The following is a 24,319-nucleotide window of genomic DNA, read 5'->3' as shown; positions in this document are numbered from 1 at the left end:
AATTTAATATTTTGTTCCAAATGTATAAAAATAAAACGTTTATCTTAAGGGTGCTGTGAAAAAATTGCAGATACTCTAGGGCTCAATGATTCAATAAAATTTGTGAGCCACTGGTTTAATCTATTGAAGCCTGCACAGATCATATTATAAATGACACAACCTGTAGTTGTAAATATTACATCTCAGTATGAACTGTATTCATCGAGTAAAAGTTATAAATTATGCTTATAACCTTCTTGCTTTGATGATTCATCCTACAGGTATGCAAAATCAAGTCAAGTAAAGACTGTGACAAGCAGCAATATAATATTTAAAGGGAGTCGATATAGATATTGGTAAGTGTATTTTAATATGTGTAAAACATAATGTTTCACTTTTTATTTCCTCCTATACAGTATAAGTAACTGCATCTCAAACTACTCTAAATGTAAATGTCCTGTAGTTTTTCCACTCATGTGTGTCTTCAGTTCACGCCAAACTCTATCAGTCTCAGTCTTTAAAAACCAATGTTCTTACAAAAACCTATTTCCAATTTATCACTTCTCTAACCATTTGTCTCCACCAATGGCTGGCACACCTTATGAAAGTAAATTTATTTTGACCGTTTGCAATGTGTGATTGGATCACTAGATGGCAGTAAAGCAACTTGTAAAAACATGGAGCCACTTGTGGGTTTATATTGTAGGTTTGGTGCTTTCCCAGATATTATGATGTGAACATTCAATTATATCAGAATATTTAAGAGCTCAGGAAGGCAGTATGTTAAAATAAATAGATTTATTTTTAACTAGCGGATACCATTTAAAATGTTAGAGAGGAAGACTGAAAAGCAAGATCAGGAGGAAGAACTTTTAATTAAAGTCTTGATAGATCTAGGGAACCTATTGCAGTTATTGTGGGGACATACACAGTAAAATAATTTAAAAAAGCATGTGATGAAAATAGGATTATTGTTAAGATAAGAAAATAAATCATTGTTTCTGTCATATTCTAGGTTTCTAACCATCTCATTCAGTTATTTCACACACATAACATATTGTCAGTATAAGAGTACAATAAAATCCATAAATATTTCTCTAGCACAAATGTATCAAATTATTCTTTATGTAGAATATACTGTCTGTTGACTATTCACCGGCCCTTCAAAATGATAGAGCTGCTGGGACCCGGAGCTCTGTCATGCTGAGGTGAGTAGGTCAAGGGGGGGTAAAGATGAGTGTAGGTGTGTGTGTGTTCACGCCCGAACAGAGCTTTGTAAGGCACCATTTTGTGGCTGCCAGTGCACCATAGAGGTAAGACGCATTGTACGCCTTTATTATATAGGATTAATAAATTCTGGATGGTATGAGACTAGGAAGATCTAGATGTGAAATTCTCACAAGAACTACTGTTGATTGCAGCTCAGAGTTGTTATTTCACAAATATAATAAAAAAAACAGTGAGTTACAGAGGAGATGAATAATTTATTCTGATGCTTATTTTCCATGCAAAATATGAAAATGCATTTTATGCTTCTATTAAATATTCCGCAGCACATATTCACCATCTTATATTTGCTCCAAAATTAGTGGGAAAGTTGCAAAAGAAGTTGTTGAAGCAAGTTCAAAGATCCAGAGGGATCCTCCAGAAGTTCACAGGTAATTTACAATTTATGATAAGCTTGTCATTGCCTAACTATTTAGATATACTGTAAGTAAATATATAAGAGCTGAGAACTAAGAAGCCTCCAGTCCTCTATATCACTGCTGGTCTTTAGTTTCCCTACCTAGAAACTAACCCCCTAGTACAACATGTCTTTAGTTTCCCTACCTAGTATAACCCTCCATGAAGCCCTTACTACAACAGTTTCTCAATGTTCCTTGGGCCCAGGCTGGATTGGAAGGAAGAATGGGTGGGAGCAAAGCCCCTTGTAAGACAAATTATAGGTGGGGAAAAATGACTGTTTAATCTGACTAGTCGTCTCTACTAGGGCGTACACACACCATACTAGGTTTTCCTTAAGCTGCTTGTGTAGTCTTAAAGGGGCAACTCATATGGGGCAAGATGCTTCATGAAGTGATAAAGTGGAGAGTGATAAACAACCAGCCTATCAGCTGCAAACCCAGCCTGTAGCATGACAGGAGCTGATTGACTGGTTTTTTATAACTCTTCAATTTATCGCTTGGTGCATCTTCCTCATTGCTTTATAAGCAGCTCTGGTTTGATTAAAGGGTCTCAAATGCGGGTTTGGTATAGCACACCGACAGTCGGGATCCCGACAGTCATTAGCCTGACATCGGGATCCCGACTGCCCAGCCTCAGACAGCGGGGGGAGCGCACCGAAGCCCTTTGTGGGCTCGCTGTGCTCGCCACGCTGCGGGCACAGCAAGGGAGAATAGCTGGTGGCTGTCGGGACCCCAAGTATCGGGGTTTTAACAGTCGGGATTCCGACGTCGGTATAATGACTGTCGGAATCCCAACTGTCTGTCAATCATCCAGGAGCCCTCAAACGCTGCAACAAAAAATTACTCTCAGCATAATACGCACAATAATTCACACTAAGGGGTATATTCAATTTGATGCTGGATTTTGGCCACACAAAATTACCGCCGGGATGAGGACTTCTGCTATTTCCAGTTTTGAATATTTTGGTGGTGCACCTCAGAATAAAAAAATAATATGCCCAACATGGAAAACAAAGATTATAAATCAAGGCACTCTAGGGTTAAATCAATTTAAAAACCAACATTTTGTTTCTCTATACTATATTTAATAATCTTTTATGAAATAGTCCCTCTCCTAAATGTGAATACTAAAATCTGAACATTTCTATTACCAATGTATTGTAATCTTCTGCAAAGAACATACTTTTATCTTTAGAAATTAAATAAATTGCTTAATACTGTATTAAACAAATTAGATTTTTATACTAATTTTATTCAGAATCTATTCTCATATAAGGGGAGAGTGATTTATTACCCAAATTGTATGTGGTTTTAATTTCTTTATCTAACCCTCATACTCCACTATGTCATTGTTACGCTGGGAGTGTGCTGCTGGCAGTGATATCACACCGCCCAATCCAGACATGAGAAGCCAAGGATGCCATCCCTAATTCCTGTCTGTCAGGTTTATAAGCAGTAGGGATGGGGACTTCACTGCTTAGTAGTAATGTTGCTGCCCCCATAGCTTCACACACTGCCCCCATAGCCTCACACACACACATGCTTCCCCCATATAGCTTCATATACACTCTGCATCCATTGCCTCACACACGCATGCTTCCCCCATATAGCTTCATATACACACTGCATCCATACACGCACACACTAATGCTTCCCATATATAGCCTTACACCCTGCCTCCATAGCCTCACACACGCATGCTTCCCCCATATAGCTTCATATACACGCTGCATCCATACCCTCTCACACGCATGCTTCCTCCATATAGCTTCATATACACGCTGCATCCATACCCTCTCACACGCATGCTTCCCCCCATATAGCTTCATATACACGCTGCATCCATACCCTCTCACACGCATGCTTCCCCATATAGCTTCATATACACGCTGCATCCATACCCTCACGCATGCTTCCCCCATATAGCTTCATATACACGCTGCATCCATACCCTCACACACGCATGCTTCCCCATATAGCTTCATATACACGCTGCATCCATACCCTCTCACACGCATGCTTCCCCCATATAGCTTCATATACACGCTGCATCCATACCCTCTCACACGCATGCTTCCCCCATATAGCTTCATATACACGCTGCATCCATACCCTCTTACACGCATGCTTCCCCCATATAGCTTCATATACACGCTGCATCCATACCCTCTCACACGCATGCTTCCCCATATACTTTCATATACACGCTGCATCCATACCCTCTCACACGCATGCTTCCCCATATAGCTTCATATACACGCTGCATCCATAGCCTCACACACTAATGCTTCCCCTATATAGCTTCATATACACGCTGCATCCATACCCTCTCATACGCATGCTTCACCATATAGTTTTATATACACGCTGCATCCATAGCCTCACACACTAATGCTTCCCCTATATAGCCTTACACACTGCCTCTATAGCGTCACATACACGCTGCCCCATAGCCTCTCACACGCATGCTTCCCCCATATAACCTCACATGCAAACTGCCCCCATATAACCTCACACACACATGCTTCTCCCATATAACCTCACATGCATACTGCCCCCATAGCCTCACACACTGCCCCCATAGCCTCACATGCAGGCTGCCCCAATAGCCTCACACACTGACCCCATAGCCTCATACACACATGCTGCCCCAATATATCCTCACATGCATGGCTGCCCTCATAGCCTCACACACTAATGCTTTCCCCATATAGCCTCACATGCAGACTGCCCCCATATAACCTCACACACACATGCTTCTCCCATATAACCTCACATGTATACTGCCCCCATAGCCTCACACACTGCCCCCATAGCCTCACACACTGCCCCCATAGCCTCACATGCAGGCTGCCCCAATATCTTCACATACTGACCCCATAGCCTCATACACACATCCTGCCCCAATATATCCTCACATGCATGCTGCCCTCATAGCCTCACACACTAATGCTTTCCCCATATAGCCTCACACACTGCCCCCATAGCCTCACATGCAGACTGCCCAAATAGCCTCTTATACACATGCTTTCCCCATATAGCTTCACATACATGCTGCCTCATATCCTCACAATTTGATGCTGGATTTTGGCCACACAAAATTACCGCCGGGATGAGGACTTCTGATATTTCCAGCTTTGAATATTTTGGTGGTGCACCTCAGAATAAAAAAATAATATGCCCAACATGGAAAACAAAGATTATAAATCAAGGCACTCTAGGGTTAAATCAATTTAAAAACCAACATTTTGTTTCTCTATACTATATATAATAATCTTTTATGAAATAGTCCCTCTCCTAAATGTGAATACTAAAATCTGAACATTTCTATTACCAATGTTTCGTAATCTTCTGCAAAGAACATACTTTTATCTTTAGAAATTAAATAAATTGCTTAATACTGTATTAAACAAATTAGATTTTTATACTAATTTTATTCAGAATCCATTCTCATATAAGGGGAGAGTGATTTATTACCCAAATTGTATGTGGTTTTAATTTCTTTATCTAACCCTCATACTCCACTATGTCATTGTTACGCTGGGAGTGTGCTGCTGGCAGTGATATCACACCGCCCAATCCAGACATGAGAAGCCAAGGATGCCATCCCTAATTCCTGTCTGTCAGGTTTATAAGCAGTAGGGATGGGGACTTCACTGCTTAGTAGTAATGTTGCTGCCCCCATAGCTTCACACACTGCCCCCATAGCCTCACACACACACATGCTTCCCCCATATAGCTTCATATACACTCTGCATCCATTGCCTCACACACGCATGCTTCCCCCATATAGCTTCATATACACACTGCATCCATACACGCACACACTAATGCTTCCCATATATAGCCTTACACCCTGCCTCCATAGCCTCACACACGCATGCTTCCCCCATATAGCTTCATATACACGCTGCATCCATACCCTCTCACACGCATGCTTCCTCCATATAGCTTCATATACACGCTGCATCCATACCCTCTCACACGCATGCTTCCCCCCATATAGCTTCATATACACGCTGCATCCATACCCTCTCACATGCATGCTTCCCCATATAGCTTCATATACACGCTGCATCCATACCCTCACACGCATGCTTCCCCCATATAGCTTCATATACACGCTGCATCCATACCCTCACACACGCATGCTTCCCCATATAGCTTCATATACACGCTGCATCCATACCCTCTCACACGCATGCTTCCCCCATATAGCTTCATATACACGCTGCATCCATACCCTCTCACACGCATGCTTCCCCCATATAGCTTCATATACACGCTGCATCCATACCCTCTCACACGCATGCTTCCCCATATAGCTTCATATACATGCTGCATCCATACCCTCTCACACGCATGCTTCCCCCATATAGCTTCATATACACACTGCATCCATACCCTCTCACACGCATGCTTCCCCCATATAGCTTCATATACACGCTGCATCCATACACTCTCACACGCATGCTTCCCCATATAGTTTCATATACACGCTGCATCCATACCCTCTCACACGCATGCTTCCCCATATAGCTTCATATACACACTGCATCCATAGCCTCACACACTAATGCTTCCCCTATATAGCTTCATATACACGCTGCATCCATACCCTCTCACACGCATGCTTCCCCATATAGTTTCATATACACGCTGCATCCATAGCCTCACACACTAATGCTTCCCCTATATAGCCTTACACACTGCCTCTATAGCGTCACATACACGCTGCCCCATAGCCTCTCACACGCATGCTTCCCCCATATAACCTCACATGCAGACTGCCCCCATATAACCTCACACACACATGCTTCTCCCATATAACCTCACATGTATACTGCCCCCATAGCCTCACACACTGCCCCCATAGCCTCACACACTGCCCCCATAGCCTCACATGCAGGCTGCCCCAATATCTTCACATACTGACCCCATAGCCTCATACACACATCCTGCCCCAATATATCCTCACATGCATGCTGCCCTCATAGCCTCACACACTAATGCTTTCCCCATATAGCCTCACACACTGCCCCCATAGCCTCACATGCAGACTGCCCAAATAGCCTCTTATACACATGCTTTCCCCATATAGCTTCACATACATGCTGCCTCATATCCTCACACATGCATGCTTCCCCCATATTGCCTTACATGCGTGCTTCCCCCATAGCCCCACATACATGCTGCCCCCATAGCCTCACACACACATGCTGTCCCATAGCCTCACACACACATACTGCCCCATATACTTACATACAAGTGTCCCTTATAGCCTCACACACACACACACATGCTGCCCCATAGCCTCACACAAGCATACTGCCCCATATCCTTACATACAAGTGGCCCTTATAGCCTCACACACACATGCTGCCTCCATAGCCTCACCCACATGCTGTCCCCATGGCTCCATGCTCAGGTACCTCCAGCTCCAAGTCCCCATCTGTGTTGGGAAGCTGCCCGCAGTCACTTGTCACAGTGCAGATGAAGATGTGGGCCACAGTCAGAAAACAAGTAGGTTTTGAGCGCTGATTTGTAATAAAGCTTTTATGGTACTTGTCATACAGTATTACATAAATGCTCACAAGTATGAAATCTCTCTTGTTTGCCATTTAGATCGCTAATACCACACAGTCGCAGCTCCTACTCCTTAAACCGGCAGCTTATTATAAATATGGAACCGCTGCAACCACTCATCCCATCCCCCAGTGAGGAGGAAGAGGAAGAGGCACAAATAGAGGAAGGTAAATGGGTACATAAATATTACTCAACTCTTACAATGTGGCCTTCCCAGACAAATATAGTCATATAATTCTATGTTCAAAATACTGGACAATATACAATGGAAATACTAGGGCAGAAGTGTAATCGGATGGCCCTGTCCCCTGAGGCTCACTCTTATTCTCTTTCCCTCTTGCCCTCCTGCTCCTGTGTCATACCCTACCCCATCACTGTCAGATGCTCTGCCCTTCCCTGCTCCCATACTTACCCTTTCACGGAGGCCCATTTTCTTCTCTGTATGCCTAGCATTGGTAGTAATTGGATGAGTGCAGCAAATCAAGATCCCACCCACTGCACATGCATTATAGAGGCGGCACAGACCATAGCAGATTATTATATAGCTCATTATTATATTTCTAAGTGCCAAGATAGTTCTATTCTACACTCTACATTCGCTTTAGGTGATACGAGGCAATAGGTTACGACTTCAGTGACAGGTTTGTTGTGAACACAGTACCTGGCTGACGTATTCTCAGTGATCTAATTGGCTGCCGCAATCACTGCACACCTCTGTTTATTCATTTGTGCCCAGGAAATGTCAAATTTATATTGATATATATTAAAGTCAATACATTTAAAAACAGATGGTTCTTTTATAGACATTGGTCAGTTTTCACTATGAAACATGTAAAGTCTGTGTAGCGCTAATCTTATTTCTGAGCAGAAGTATGGCCTATTATAATTTTCTGTATTCCTGTAATAGTTTTAAATAAAGTATTATTTGAGCTCTTTTAGATACAGAGGAGTACATTTACTAAGATGGGAGTTCTGTTTCACATGGGATGTTGCTATGGACAAACAATCACAATCTACTTAAAATTTACTTTGTACCTTCTAGAAGATAATATATAGTGTCTGATTGGTTGCCCATAAGGGGCGTAACTAACTATTCAGCGCCCCCCCCCGCCGCACGTTTATTCGGCGCCCCCCACCTAACCTGCCCCCCCTTCTTACCCGCGGTCTGCGTCGTCTCGCCCGGCTCTCTGTCGGGACCTTCCTGACGTCACGGTCCCGGCCGGCTCCTGCTGCTACAATGAAAACGGACTCTTAGAAAATGGCTGCCACCATACTGCAGACAGAAAACTGTCTGCAGTATGGGGGCAGCCATTTTCTAATTGTCAGTTTTCATTGCAGCAGGAGCCGGCCGGGACCGTGACGTCAGGAAGGTCCCGACAGAGAGCCGGGCGAAACGCAGACTGCGGCTATCTTTAGCCCCGCAGCCCCCCCGGCGGTGCCCCCAATTTCTCTGCGCCCCAGTGCCACCGCGGGGGCTGCGGAGCTATAGTTACGCCACTGTTGCCCATAGCAACATCCCATGTGAAATATAATGCCTATCTTAGTAAATTTACCCCAGAGAATGTTATTAAACAATTAAAACTTATATGCACATTTTCTGTCTCTGATGGAAACTCTGGTCAGATGTTCAAATCGATGAACTGACCAGACTTTATTTTGAACGAATCTGTATACACTTTCAACTCTGTACGTGTGCCTGAGCTGCACACTGCTCATGGTCAGTTATACGGGGGGGGGGGGGGGGGGAACACATATTTTTGTGGTACACTCAGAATCAGTATCTATGAATGTATAAAACAAAATGGTCTTTCATATACAGCTGTTTGTAAAAGTTGTTTGTGCATAGTTGTCATATGGCACTGTTCTCCACCCTTCCCTGGCACTGGAGAAGCATAAAAAAACATTGTTAAAAAAAAGCCAGTATGCTTTTCTGGGTAAACAAGGCTATGGTACATCATTTATTTATTATTCTATGTATAGTATACAGGGGCACTGTATCAATAAAATGATAATCAAGAACCTGATAACAATCAGAACATCAGTCAGTATGTCTTCAGGAATCTGTGTATTTAGGGCTACATGTCAGATAACTTATATACAGATGTGTCCTCATATATTACTGCTGCCATCGCACCAAACAGCCCATCTCTGCATCCCAGGTCTCCTAGTGTCGGGCATCTTTAACCTGAAAAATGTACCTTATGGGGAATTCAAATTAGCTGAGGTATATTTACAACAGACCAATTGATCCCCCAGGCTTTTGCGGAAATCCCAAAGTGAACTCTCCACCAGAAGAGAGCCCATCTTATTGGGGATTTTTGTTTTTAACTTTCAGACGTGAACAAAAAAATGCCTGATAACTAGTGGGGTCTAACAGGTGTCATGAACTTTTCATAGAAACACTGGGCATTAGCAAGGGGCTTCTGTGGAAAATGTAAATTGCATATCCACGTGCGTTACAGCCTGAGACTACCACCCTTTTTCACTTGCAGTAATTTCCCACTGTTAATTCAATTTCCCCTAAGTCTCATTCTGATCTGACAAGGTTAGAGACCTGCCGCAGATAGAAGGACATTACCCCTTTTTCCTGGGAAGACACAGGGAAATGGCACCTCCCACCAATATCATGTGACATATACTGTGACTTATATACCATGATATTTTGCACTGCCAGATAAAATGTTTTTCAGGTATTTTATCTGACTGTGTTTGCCTGGCATAAGATGCATTTCCATGTAAATTGACAGTCACACGGGACCAGGCAGCTTACTTTTTCCAGGTGCTTTACATCACCTGACTTATTGAGGCTAGTTGCATGAGGGCGCATCTGTACTAATTTTATTTCCAACAATACATACACAACTGTCAGCCTAAGGGATCGCAGAAAACTGCGTCTGACTTCTGAACTTTTTCTCCGAGACCCCCAGAGAAAACCAGCATCTGAGCAAAGGACCTACCCCAGGCTAGAAACCATTTGAGTGAGTTTAGGCTCTTTTTATACTGTATGTGTTATGATCTAATTTACTATGCCTCAAACTGACTACTGCTGTAAACCTGCTAAAAAGTAAGCCATGCCCTTTTGTTGTTCCTATCTGGACCTCAGCCTTATCCCTTCTTTCCGCTTATTCAGCTACTCAAACTTTCTGCACCCTGCTTGCAAAATCTTGCCCCTACTTTCTCTGGCTTGTGTGTGCATTGTTCTGTACCTAGTGCATCGTGGGTCTGTCCATATTTTAGGTTTGCATCCAATATGTGTGTGATTGAATTCTAGCAATTTTAAGTACTGATATAAAAAATGTTTTCATCTAATAATCCATAAATTAAAAATTAACACAGTAGTCAAGCACCATTTGCTATGGAATATGTATATGTTCATTTCTTTTAGGATGTTGTATTGCTGCTATCGATATAAATTGATAGAATTACAGAATAATAAAAACTATTGAGCCGAATCTCATTAAGAAAAGAGCCGCATGCAGTCTCAAGAGCCATGGTTTGGCCAACCCTGTTCTAGAAGGTGCTAAATAAACAAATCACAAATGTAAGATGGTACGAGTTTAAAGGGTGAAACAGAAATCTTAAGCGATTTCTAGTGATTTCTAAGTCAATGAAAGGTGCAAATTTTTTTAGACCATGTTTTAAAAAAATGGCGTAGGGTCCCCCCTCCTAAGCATAAACAGCCCTTGGCTCTTTGGGCCAATCCTGGTTGTGCAAATACAGAGGCACAAATTGCTGGGGTCCCCCTGTATTTTAACAACCAGAACCAGGCTCTTGGACTGGTCCTGTTTTAACAAATATGGGGGACAAAAGACGTAGGGGTCCCCTGTATTTTCTAAGCCAGCATCGGGCTCCACTAGCCAAGACGGTAATGCCATAACATTTATATTGATCCCTGTGGCCGTAGCATTAACCCCCCAACTAGTGAGCCCTGGCTGGAGTCCCAAGGGCCAGGGCTAGAGCCCAGGTCTATCCCTGGCATCCCTCGGCAGTGGGTGCAGAGTTGATAGATTTTTGATTTAAAAATAAATAATATTGTTTTTTGGCTGAGGAACTAAAAGTCTCAGAAAGCCTCCCCTGCATGTTGATATTTGGAGAACCACAAGTATCAGCATGCAGGTCATTAAACGGCCCAAAGACACTACAGCTGAAGAAAACCCCCCCACTAACAAACAATGTGAAAGTAGAACGTTATTTAACATACATGCCGACATACACACATACTTACCTATGTTGACCCATGGCCTTGGTCCACTTGTCCATGTATTATCCAATAGGGGTACCTGTCAAAAAAAATACTCATCTAAATCCAGATGGGATCCCTTCCCCAGACTGCCGGGCCCCTGGGTGACGTCTGTCACTTGCAGGAACCAGCAGCCAATAAGGGAGTGCCATGTAATCAGTGCTCCACTGAACTTCGTTGATCTGTCAAAGTGGAGCTCACTGTATTTCACTATGGGAAAGAAATTCCCATAATAAAGATACGAGAACTTTGTGGTTTTCTGTAGCCACAAAGGTTAAATAGGTCAGACCACACACATGATCTAATTAACATTTGTTAAACTAAATTTAATTTTAATCTAATCAGACACCTTCCTGATAGTATTGCATGATGGATAAGTACATGTTGGTAGTTCTCAGCATTGAGAACCCCATTATTTCTTACCAAATCCCCAAATCCATTTGCAACCTTCACCATGCTTCACTGTTGCCTGAGTCAGTATTGTACCGCTCTCCAGTCCTTTGCCAAAAAAACTGCCTTCTGTTACAGGCAAATGTTTAAATATTTAATTTGGACTCATCAGTCCAAAGCACCTGCTGCCATTTTTCTGCACGCCAGTTCCTATGTTTCTGTGCTTAGTTGAGTTGCTTGGGCTTGTTTTCATGTCGAAGGTATGGACATTTGGCTGCAATTCTTTCATGAAGACCAATTGTGGCCAGATTTCTCCAAACATTAGATTAGTTTAGTTGGGCCCTACTGGTTTCTGTCAGTTCAGAGCTGATGGCACTGCTGGAGATTTTCCGATTTTAAATGGAGGTAGGCATGATGTGTATTTCATCTAATGTACAAAGTTGCCTTGACCAACCACTACATCTGTGGTTCTCAACATTGCCCGTCTGTTTGTGCTTCTTCAAAAGAGCTTGAACAGCACATTGTGAAACCCAAGTCTGCTTTGAAATCTTTTCCTGGGAGAGGCCTTGCTGATACAGTATAACTACATTGCAACTTGTTTCTGTGCTCAGTCTTGACCTGGTGTATGACATGTGATATGACCTCACCTTTGTAGCAGAGTTTGGCTATTAAGCCTCCTACACTGCTGTTTTTGTTTTAGTTAATGACTGTGTTTCAACCTACATATGAATGATAATGAAGATCATTATCACCTGTTTTGTATGATGATTGGTACCATTCACCTGATTATAATTCTAAAATATATTCCCTGACTTTGTGCAAGTGTACTATACCTAGAAGAAGTAATGCTGTTTTGAAGGCAAAGGATGCTCACACGAAAAATTGTATTGATTTAGTTTATCTTCTGTTCATTCACTTTGCATTGTTTTAACTGATAAAAAGAAACGATTAACACACTATTTTTGAAAGTATTCTTATCTTGCAGACTTTTTATTAATATATAAATCTGGAAAGTCATAGTTAGGTAACCTCAATGAGTTGACTATACCATCTGTATAGATATTTATATATATATGGATAGAAGTGAGAAAGGCGGCATTGCAGAGTTCCGCAGCTAAGTGTTATTATTAGAGTGGTGGATCACTTTATCCTCCCATCTAAATCCCTGGCTTTGTTTATATGACCTTCCTATTCTTCTCTCTTGCTATAAACATTTCTGGCCCTGGCATATTGCAGTCCATCATTGTCAGTGCTTTATCAGGCTGGTGCATGGCACAGCTAGCAAAAAACCAGCCATGGTGAAGTGCTTGGTTAAAATCAAGACTACCAAAAGCGTTTATTTGCGCATGGTGAATCACTCCAGCAAAGAGATCTTCATACGCTTACTGAAGTTTGGCTCTAGGATCAAAGCAACAAGCGCTGGTAAAACCTCTTTTACTTCTCTCTTCCCCACAGTGTTCATACATGGGCTGTTTTATACAGTAGTCTGTGTCAGTCTGCTCCACACTGGGCTTCAGGTACTTGTGCCGTCATTAGAGGGGAGATTGCTGGACATAGACATTTGTGACTTATTACTGATATATAATAGTAGAGTATATAATAGAGTATATAACAAGATATATTTAATGTTTCTATAATATTTACTGAATCATTTTTAAAATATATGTATTAAACCTAGTATGTACAATAATGTTAACCTATGAACGGAATAATGTCGATAATATATAACAATAACCATAATCAGCATTATCATCATCTAATATCCAGAGCTGTATAATAATATTAATAATAATATCCATTTATTTTGAGTCCAGTCCTCCAATACTCAAAACAGTCAGATATGATGTTATTAACAACTGATTCTCGGCACCTGTTTGTACAATCAGCTACTGGCTGATTATTCTGTGCTCCAGCATAAAGCTCTATCTTGGTATCAAGTCAGAGATCCCGTGCCATAAACTGATACCTGATAATTGAGGGTTAGATTTTTAGGCATCGATATAGCGATTGCTATCAATTAAAATGACAACATTTCTTACTATAATAAATCTGCAGTAGATGACCCTTAACAGTTCTACCCTGGTGACATTGTCTCATTACAATGTTTATTTGTATAATATTGTCACCTCTGTTTCATCATCCATTGTTATAAATGTTTTAATATCTAGTATTTGTTAAAAAAAAGAAAAACAATTGTGTTATTTGTCCTTTTTAAAATGCATCCTGTAGTAGTAATATGTATGTAGTTTATTTTTTCATTATATACAGTATTGTCCTTTTCACTTACACTCTATCAAGTATGTTACAACACTACATCTTGGACACAGGGTGGTATTCAATGAGGCTGATTCGCCATGTTTTTATGGCGATTTTGTGCTGTACGGCGAATTTTTGACAAAAACGGTGAATCACCCTATTCAATGACCAGATGGCGAATACATTTCAAGGTTTTTTTCGCCATGATTCACCGAGTAGCAATCGCTATCTTTTTATGGTGAAGTGGAATGTGAACTTTTAAAATAAAGAGTTTTGTTTTTTACATTTGGTGTCAAAAAATCAGGAATTTTATTCTGAGGAGGGGCATGCTATTTTTATTCATGTGCTGTAAGCACATAAATATATATTTAATAAAAAAAATATATATATATATATTTTTTTACACTGATCAGCCAGCAGGGGGTGCCGGAGCCGAGTCGCTCATTAGATATTCATATATTCACTGCACCCGATCGTTACATATGCATGATCGGGTGTAGTGAATATACCCGGTCCCCTGCTGGCACCCCCGGGGGCATCCTGTGCTGCCTGGCACCCGGGGAGCCCACCTCCCCCCCACATACGCTCTGGGGCAGGCAGGGAGACTTACATCTCCCTGCCTGCCACCGTCCTCAGGCAGCGAGCCCCTGACTTGTTGAATACTGGAGCCGGCGAGGCTCCGGAACGCGGCGACCAGTGGCGAATGTGCAGCGAATCCTAAACAGGATTCGCTGCACGTCGCCGGTATTCACATTGAATACCGCCCACAGTGTACAGTATGTGTGTATGTAACCACACTATAGTGTAGCACAGGATTGTACAGCTGTTCAGAATAGCCTAAGGGGCCTATTTATAAATTAATATTCACAGAGAACCTGATTCTTATTCAGATTTGTATGCAATAGCGATGTTCACGCAACTGTACATATACGCATGTACCGCTATAGCACGCAGCTCGCAGCACTCAGCAGGTACCTTTGCGATGCCACATGCATTGAGGATTTAAAAACAGAGTGATTGACAGGAAGGGACTGTTTGGGAGAGGTAATGGGGTCAATTCGGAAAGTCTACACCCCAAATAACTTGAAACGTTACGTTCTATGACTTACGGGACATTTATTTGTTGTTTTTATTCTGAGATTGTGATCATCATAAAGAAAAGGAATTAGTATTTAAGGAGGAAACCAGTCCTTCACCTTGCATAAAGACAGCGCTTCTGGGCTGGTTCACTGTTGTGTTGGTGTATCTGGTTTGTGGGGTGGTAACCCAGAATCAGCACGGAGCAGCTAACTGTTGATGAGATTGGATTTTGTTTTATTTTTGTGTTCATATAAATAGAGAGAACTATAATTTCAGAGGTAATCCACAATACTAATGACCAACACAGGTCACCATCACAATGTGGAGTGTTGCACAATGACACAATTGTCTAACAAATACACATCGTCTCACAGTAAATCCTGTGTGCTAACCGTACCTTTTCAAATAAAATCTCTTGTTGAACACGGTTATTTAAATTCAGCAAATGTGACAACCAAAATGTACGTGAATTCAGGCAAATTACTAATATTTTGTTTCTTTCTTCAGGTATACTGCTGTCACAGCAAAATTATGTCTCTATCCCTGTCCCTGGTAACTCCCCTGCCAGAGACATAGAGTTGATGCCAGACGTTAGACACGATGTGGAAGAGAGCGAGAAAGAAGAGCCTCTGACAATCTCAGAGCAGGTGTATAACCCCAGTGCTAGCTTGTTGCCCACACCAGTAGATGAGGGGGTTGAGATGCTCTTTAATAGCTCACTGAGGCCAGAATGTGAGAGAGACAATGCTGATTCTTTTGAGGAGTTTGAGGCAGATGAACATGCATTTTTGATTGCAGAGGAGGAAGAGTTGAAGGCTGCCAGGAAAGCGCTTACCATGAGCTACAACTTCCTGATGGGAAATATGCAGCTGAATGCATTTCTTAAGAGCTTCTCCCGGCTTCTCTTGGTAACCTTGGGCTTGCTGTTGGTGCTCCTTCCACTGCTCCTTGTCCTTCTGGAGTCGGACATTGACGTTTCCTTTCTTCATGAAATCCGCCAGACCCCGGAATTTGAGCAGTTCCACAACGAGTTCTATTGTCCTCTCCGGAAGTGGCTGGCATGTAAAATCAACTCAGCACTTAATGTCGCTAACAGTTCTTAAATGACTGCAATATTGACAACTGAGGGCTATATTCAATATTATTCTTCCCCACATATCACAAAGATGTATTTTTAATATCCAATGGGTCATTGAAACTGTTACCAAAAATAATGAAGTACATTGTAAAATTTCTTGATTTTCTTGCTTTTTTTTACTGTATAGTGGGGTAATTATGTATATATTTTTTAGCAGTCAACATTTTGGTGTGCTGAAAGCAAAAAAAAAGTGATTTGTCCTGGAGGTCTTTGGCGCATTCTGGAAGAGTCATTTTGAATATAAACCTCAGTGTTAATGTCCCCTAACTCCTTTCATGCCAGAGAGCACTGAAACACACCGTAGGAGTATAGTCTTCCCTGGCGATGGAAGGGTTAACCGATGCCTATACAAGCAACATTTTTGCTGGTTTTATTTTCTTAACTTTTTATGTGTTCAAATATTTTGGTAAATTTGTAGTAAAGAAATAAGTCTTCTTAACTTATTTAATTGTACAGACCTAAAACTTTAATGCACAAGAGCATGTTTGAAAAAAATATTTTTAGATGACTTGCAATATTGCTTTTTTTTCTGAATGTTGTTTTTCTTTTCCAATCTGTGTCTCGGTTAAATTTGCACAGTACGTTTCGAGGTAGTTAGCTGGTATATCAGAGATGACTGCCCTAGTAGAAAATAGACTTTGGAGCTGATGCAGGGTTGAAGGTACGACTGTTTGTATACCAAATCTTGTGTGAATTGGCTTTGTGTATGCTCAGGAAATGGTAGAATTCTTTTGGAATGTATCTGCACTTATTAATGGAGAGGTGGAATAGGGGTTGGGTACAAAATCCTGGCATTGATAATCCCAATGGTCAGGTTGCTGACAGGGCAGCCCGATGGTCCAAATTATGGGGGATCATAGTAAGTAGTTTAACCCTAACCCACCTCTAACTCTAACCCTTTCCCTAGTTAGTACTAACCCCAGCACTTACCGTTAGTATTCTGACCGTCAGGATCCTGCCGTGATCTTGATTGCATCCCAAATGTGGGTTTGACGGGGTAAGGGCATATTCACACGATGTGGACAAAAAAGTAAGTCTATATACATCTGTTTGAAGGTAAATCTCTTCCAACAAATATAGGGATAGGTGCAAGTACACACTGATAATGGTGATTGGAAGTAAACCTTTTGCACATAGGCTGCCAGTGCAGAGGCATGTGTAACTCCATATGTGTACAGTGGGTATATGGGCGGAAATATGCTATTTGTCCGAGCACAATACCTTTGATTAATATACACTCAATTGACTTCAATTTTGCATCAGTCCTTTTATTATTTTATATTAATATGTTATTATATGCTCAGCATGTATCACTTATTTAAATTATATTAAGTTAAACTGGCCACATATCACAAGACTTTATATGGAGTTTTCTAAAATGAAATATTGAAAGATGCAATTTATGCCACTTGTGAAAAAGAAATGCACTTTTTGTTTAGACTAGATATAGTGATGTTTCTGCATGGATATCACTCGGAACTGAGGGGTAGATGTATGAAGCAGTGATAAGTGATAACAATATCAGAATATACTATATAACAAGGGATAAGCTATTGAAGGGATAAGCTATCTGCTTGTAACTACCTTATCTACTATGTAACTATGTAAGGGAGGAGAATGATAAAGTGTACTTTATCACCAGCCAATCAGTTCCTTGCTGTTAAGTAACAGGATGGGTTTAAAAATGGAAAGTTTGGAGCTGATTGGCTGGTGGTAACGTACCAGGCACTTTATCACTTCTCCTCCATTATCACTGCTTCATACATCTACACCAGAGAAACATGCAGTCTGCCCAGGATGGGGAGAGTCGTCATGTCATTATACAAAACATTAAGGGACCTATGGAAATACAGATCAAGCATGAAGAAGAGATGAGAGAGGTAAGTGAGGCAGCTAGGAAAACCGTGAGAGGGAGGCTGAGAGGCAGATCGTGAGAGGGAGGTTGAGAGACAGATCTTGAGAGGGAAGTTGAGAGACAGGCCATGAGAGGGAGGCTGAGAGACAAGAGGTGAGGGGGAGAGACAGACCGTGAGAGGGAGACTGAGAGACAGGACATGAGAGGGAGACTGAGAGACAGACTGTGAGAGGGAGGCTGAGAGACAGAAAGAGACTGAGGAAATAAAGAAGGAAATGACAAAAGAAAGTGGTAAATTACAATGGTACACAGAGAATGATTGATACTACCTTTATTACAGGATCCTCTCTTTTGGGGTGCTTTACCCTAACATGCCCCCGCCCCCCCCCCCCCCACCCTAAACACACATACACATATACCCCATCCCAGCTTTTTTATCCCTACAATCTATACTCTCTCCCTAGCACCTGTTTCATGACAACCCTCTCTTTTATCTCCTGCCAACCTGTTCTAAGGTGAGGAAAGTGTAAGGCAAATATCTACTACACAATAATTACAGTTCGTTATCCTTTTAAGAATGTAAGTCATCAAAAGAATCATCAGAAATATTTTGTGTAATATAATGTAGCGAGACATTTGATATTTATTTGTATAGTTTTGATTAATTGTAACCTTTAAATACTGTATATCAACTATAAATCAGTAGAAAATAGGGCCTGCTCAGAACTGCCCAACAAAATCCTGACCACTTTACCCCTTTATTTAATTTAATAGTGGGACAGTCCCATTAAAAACTAGAATGTTGGCTATTTAACAAGCACCAAAGAAATCCTAAAGTAAAAAAATCATATAAGTTGCAGTATTTACATATTAAAATGTATTTTAATTATATGTCTACCTTAAAGATTGTACAGCGTATACTTTTGAAACAGACAATCCTCTAAAACTCCAAACCCAACACATTTCTATGGAATAAAGGCAAGTCTGATTTGCATTTACTTCCAGTCTATAAAGTTTCAGAAAATAATATCTCTCTTTATATTTGAATACTGATTGGACATTACTGACGTAAACATGGAACCAGGAAGTGACAGAGAATCCCATAAGATTACATAACATAGATCACAGGGGTTAGTTAAAGGTTAGCATTCTTATTGTAGATATGATGTGTGTGTTGCTGCGCATTATACATTATTATATTTAGAATGATAAAACTTCACCACCACCTGTGAGTTTCAGCTGGTGGATCCCACCTCATCCTCTAGTACAGGGCTGGGCAATTGCGGCCCTCCAGATGTTGATGAACTACACATACCAGCATGCCTTGCATCAGTTTCAGCATGGCCACATAGCAAAACTAATGCAAAGCATCATGGGATGTGTAGTTTATCAACATCTGGAGGGCCGCAATTGCCCAGCCCTGCTCTAGTAGATAAAGCTAACAATCAGCTGTTTTCTCCAGCACCAAGTTAAAGGAAATCTGTCAAAGTCTTTCAATAGAATACTTAACTGTTGTATATTTATAGCAAGCCTATTTTTTTGTATAAACTGAGTACTGTTGTGTGTTGCCCAAGGCATCTTAGTGTACAGGCATGGGTGAATCAGAGCAACTAGGGAGCTTCAAACTGTGAATTGCTATCAGAATGCTGATTGGTGGATAGCCAGAGCTATCCACCTATCAGAATGCCGACAGCCTTTCACTGCATTGAAGCATGTGGAGAGATGGCACAGTACCGATGGAGGGGCATATTATACATATTTTTTAATTGGTTCCCATGAATGAGTGATTAGGAGACCCCAGTGAATTGCTTTGTGCAGGGCTTACAAAAGATGGCCCTGCTGTTGCTCAAGCAGCAGGGAAAACTGTGAATGAAACCCAATACAGTGTATTATAATACGAACCAGATCATTTAAAGTAAATTATTTTTCATTTTGTTTCAATGGCACATTTGCAAATGTCCATGTATTGTGCTACTGGAATAATGAACTTAATGCAATGTGTGACTTGTCATACTGTAGTCTCAGTTTAGAGGTTCTTCATTTCTTCCATTACTGAGCAGGGTATTAAATGCTTCAGTGCCTCTATAGACCTCATCTTAGTGTACTTGCAATGCATTTGTTCCTCTAGTAACATTGTATTACTAAAACAAAGAATAAGCAGATTCAGGTTAAAGCAGGTGCAGATCAGGGTTGGTGAAAGTAGATGGCTTCCATGAAAGTGACACAGAAATAAAGCTGTAATGTTCAGAATGATGTTATGTTGTCAGTCTCTCCCAGCTGTTAACTGAAAATAAGTAGCAGACGTTCAGTATATTGCTGTCACCACATGGCAGAACATGCAGCACTTTTTTAGTGAGTTTTTGATAAGGTGAACGGATATAACCAGTCACAGGAACTGAGCTATACCTTATATTTAATTATATGGCAATCACAGGTAATATGTGCGGTCCATTCCCAGATGCCCATAAGGAAATCATAGCTTAACATATATTTCAGCATATTTGGGAACAGACTGGTGTGTGTGTAACAAAAATACTACAATAAGTAGTAATAAAACAGGGGATTTCCTAATAAGTTCCTGTAAGTTTTGGATTTATATATGAATTATGCAGGGTTGCCGACCCTCCCGGAATTTGCGGGAGTCTCCCGAAAATCGGGTCCTTCCTCCCGGCCCCCGGAAGGGTGGGCAACCCTCCCGGAATCAGGGGGACCCCCACTGAGCCCCCCGATCGCGGTATTTATATGCCGCATTCCGCGGGTCTTAGGGGAGGGGGCGGAGCTAAAACGGCACAATCGTGACGTTTTAGCCCCGCCCCCTCCACGGATAACAGTTATTTCGGCTATTTGCTGTAATGGGGGCGGGGATTAATGACGTCACAGTTAAGCCCCGCCCCCAAAACGCGTAATGCAAGAATCCTCTCCGGGCTTCTCCCGGAGAGGATTTTTTGAAAGTCGGCAACCCTGGAATTATGTAATTCCATACCTCCCAACTGTGCAGATTTTAGCTGAACATTTCTGTTATTCGAGGATTGTCCCGCTGTCCCACCCTCCAAAACAGCATTAGGTACTTCTTTACTTTCACGGCGCCACTAGATAGGACAGATAGGACAGATAGGATACTAGATAGGATACGATTTGTATGCGATTTGACATAAGATATAGGATAAGATTTACTATCCATTTCATTACCCCACTATCCACTAGGGTGTGGAGTTGATTTTATATAGCGTGGCGAGCGCAGCGAGCCACCGAGCCCGAAGCGTGGCGAGCGCACACGGAATGTATTTTATGGAATTGCATGCAAATGGCATGCGATATTGGGGACTTGCTTTCAAACAACATCCGTGTCCCCTCGCGGGGCTCGCCACGCTTCGGGCTCGGTGGCTCGCTGCGCTCGCCACGCTATATAAAATCAACTCCACGCCCTAGTGGATATTGGGGTAATGAAATGGATAGTAAATCTTATCCTATATCTTATGCGATATCTTATGTCAAATCGCATACAAATCGTATCCTATCTAGTATCCTATCTGTCCTATCCTATATCTTATGCGATATCTTATGTCAAATCGCATACAAATCGTATCCTATCTAGTATCCTATCTGTCCTATCCTATATCTTATGCGATATCTTATGTCAAATCGCATACAAATCGTATCCTATCTAGTATCCTATCTGTCCTATCTAGAGTGGCGCCGTGAAAGTAAAGAAGTACCCAGCATTATCCAGGGGGCGTGGTGTATGGGACTTACCTTCGGCTCCTGGAGGGGGTCCCGTCTCTAGTTCTGAAAAGTTGGGAAGGATGCAATTAGCTGTTTTATATAATCAGTATTGCATGCTAGTTTATTTTCATTTTAAATGCACTGACAGGCCAAAATAACCATGTATACTGTAGGTATTTGTTGTGAATAGCTCACTGCTACTAAGGATCCTACTAAGGGCCTGATTCTGATTTGGAAGAAAACAAAATTCAAATTCAAAACCTTGCACTGCAGGTGGGGCAGATGTAACATGCAGAGAGATTGAAGCTGGGTACACACTAGTGTTAAATTGCAGTGTAAAAATGAAGCCGTCTTGACATTTGTGGGCTGCATGCAAAAGTAGCCAGCTTTTGCTCGCATTGCCTTGCAACATGGTTTGTGCGAGATAGTAAGGTACTGTACTTGCCCTTTTTTTTTTGCTTTACTTTAAAATCAGAATCGGGTCCACTGCGAAGCATTCAAGAGATCCGAATCTTTGAAATGTGTAGATATGAGTCACATAAAAAAAAAAATATTAATAAGTAAAATAAATTGATGTGCTTAGTGGGCTGTTCACTGCAATATATAAAACATATGCTGCAGGATGGGAGCTATCATCATGGGAGGCAAATACAGGTACAGTATTGGTCCTTAAAGTTGGAATCGATGTTCTTGAACTAACATATGACTTCATTGTAAAAGATCATGTGGTGTTTTTAGAAGCAGAAATTTACACCAGTTCATGGTAATTAATTTAACATTTGATCGTCCCTAGTTTTAAAATATCTTTCAACTTTGAACATAGGGATCAAAATCTTTGCAAGAAAAACAAATAAGTATTTGCTGCTGTATACTTATTGACAGTTGACAGCTGTGAGAGATTGTGATAGGTTCCTGACAATTTTGGAGCTAAACCAGGTCTATTTGTTAAAAGCACATAGAAAGGTGGTCCAGATGACAAAAAAAGATTTATTTTGGGTGATCAGCCATGTGTATAGGAACGGCTTTTTGTCTAGTTGGTTATGATGATACTGTTGAATAGTGGTATGTATGTATGTAATTAAAATGTGTTTTGTGGTTTGTCTTATTGAAAAACACAACTCTGGGACTTTATTGATAAATCTATATGTGTATCTTCCTGTTGTATACAATGAAAAATTCTACCTGTCATTAAAGCCTTATGATCTTTGTATGAAGTAAATTTCGCATTTCTATGTCAACATCCAGATTGTTTTGTATAGTATTCTTCTGACAATCCCTAATAAAATTCCATGAAAGAATACCATAATTCAATACCTCTCGATTGCTTTTCTGTGCTCAGACACACATTAACAGCAGTTGTGCAAGCAAGGGGGTACGGCATACCTGTAAGAAATATATTGCAGGTACACCGTACCACTTCCCCCCGACCTGCAGCCGCTGCTTTTGCACGCTGGCTCATCCGGCAGAACAGAAGCAAAGTGACAGCTGGGCACACAGCGGTGTGCTGTCCGGCTGTCTCCTGAGCAGGTCCACAGCTATTTGAAATATTGCAGAATGTAAGGCTGCCTATTACACACAATTCCCTGTTGGGGGCCCCAAATGGAATACAACATGACAATGGTGAGATGTTTGGGTCTAGTATTAGACCTCTTACAGCCTTAAGGTGCATACAAAATACTATTTTTTTGACCAATTTTGTTGAAAGACATTTCCCTTGAACCCAGTGTCCTGGACAAAAGATGTCGATGAAAGATATTGACGACAGACGAAAGATCTAGCTACAGTTTTTAGGCTCTTTTTAAAACATATCCAAATTGAGCTGCATGCACAGTTGACGAACAACCTTTATGAACAACTGGCATGTATGCTCATCATCATTCGTCATTCGTCGCAAACGCACTGAAAGATATTTCGACCAATTTCGTTCAGAGTGGCCGAAATTAACGAAATTGGTCAAAAAAGTTGGTCAAAAAAATTGTTCAGTGTGTATGCACCTTTAATCTTTCAACTGGAAATTCAAACAAATGAGCAGTAGGAAAGTGCATATACAGTATTGTTTTTCTGAAAATGGTTGATAAAACTTCATGCAAAGCAGATCTTTTTTTTTTTTTTTTTTAAAGATATTTTATTGGGTTTTCAATACAGAATAAAGAAACAAATGTCAAACAGATGACCGAAGAAAATATAAGCAGAACATGACAGCATCATGGTACAGATACGGTGTATACAACAGTCATATTCGACAGCGCCATGCACAAATAACATTGCTCGACATCAATAAGAAAAAAAAAAAAATCCTAGAAGGTACAATTATATCAAATACAGAAAAGAATAAAATAAAATAAAATGAAACTAAGCTTCAAAATAAAGGAGCTGTACTGGGGAAA

The 24,319-nt window shown here is 41.1% G+C and overlaps 1 protein-coding gene across 2 annotated transcripts in view; it reads left to right on the top strand.

The window, feature by feature from the left end:
• The window catches only part of FRMD3 (FERM domain containing 3), a 182,251-nt gene extending 160,857 nt beyond the window's left edge, over positions 1–21,394 (top strand). For both annotated transcript variants that reach the window (XM_083186217.1, XM_083186223.1), the window contains 4 exons: positions 261–335; positions 1,569–1,637; positions 7,290–7,417; positions 15,724–21,394. In XM_083186217.1, the coding sequence (XP_083042343.1) occupies positions 261–335; positions 1,569–1,637; positions 7,290–7,417; positions 15,724–16,319 (868 nt within the window). In that variant the 3' untranslated portion in view covers positions 16,320–21,394. The remainder of the gene's footprint in view (positions 1–260; positions 336–1,568; positions 1,638–7,289; positions 7,418–15,723) is intronic.
• Positions 21,395–24,319: the final 2,925 nt, after the last annotated feature.

This window comes from Crinia signifera, chromosome 1 (assembly GCF_055691185.1).
Source record: "Crinia signifera chromosome 1, ASM5569118v1, whole genome shotgun sequence".
In the NCBI taxonomy this organism is placed as follows: domain Eukaryota; kingdom Metazoa; phylum Chordata; class Amphibia; order Anura; family Myobatrachidae; genus Crinia; species Crinia signifera.
The sequence above is the reverse complement of the archived record's forward strand: the minus strand, read 5'-3'. Positions and strand labels throughout refer to the sequence as shown.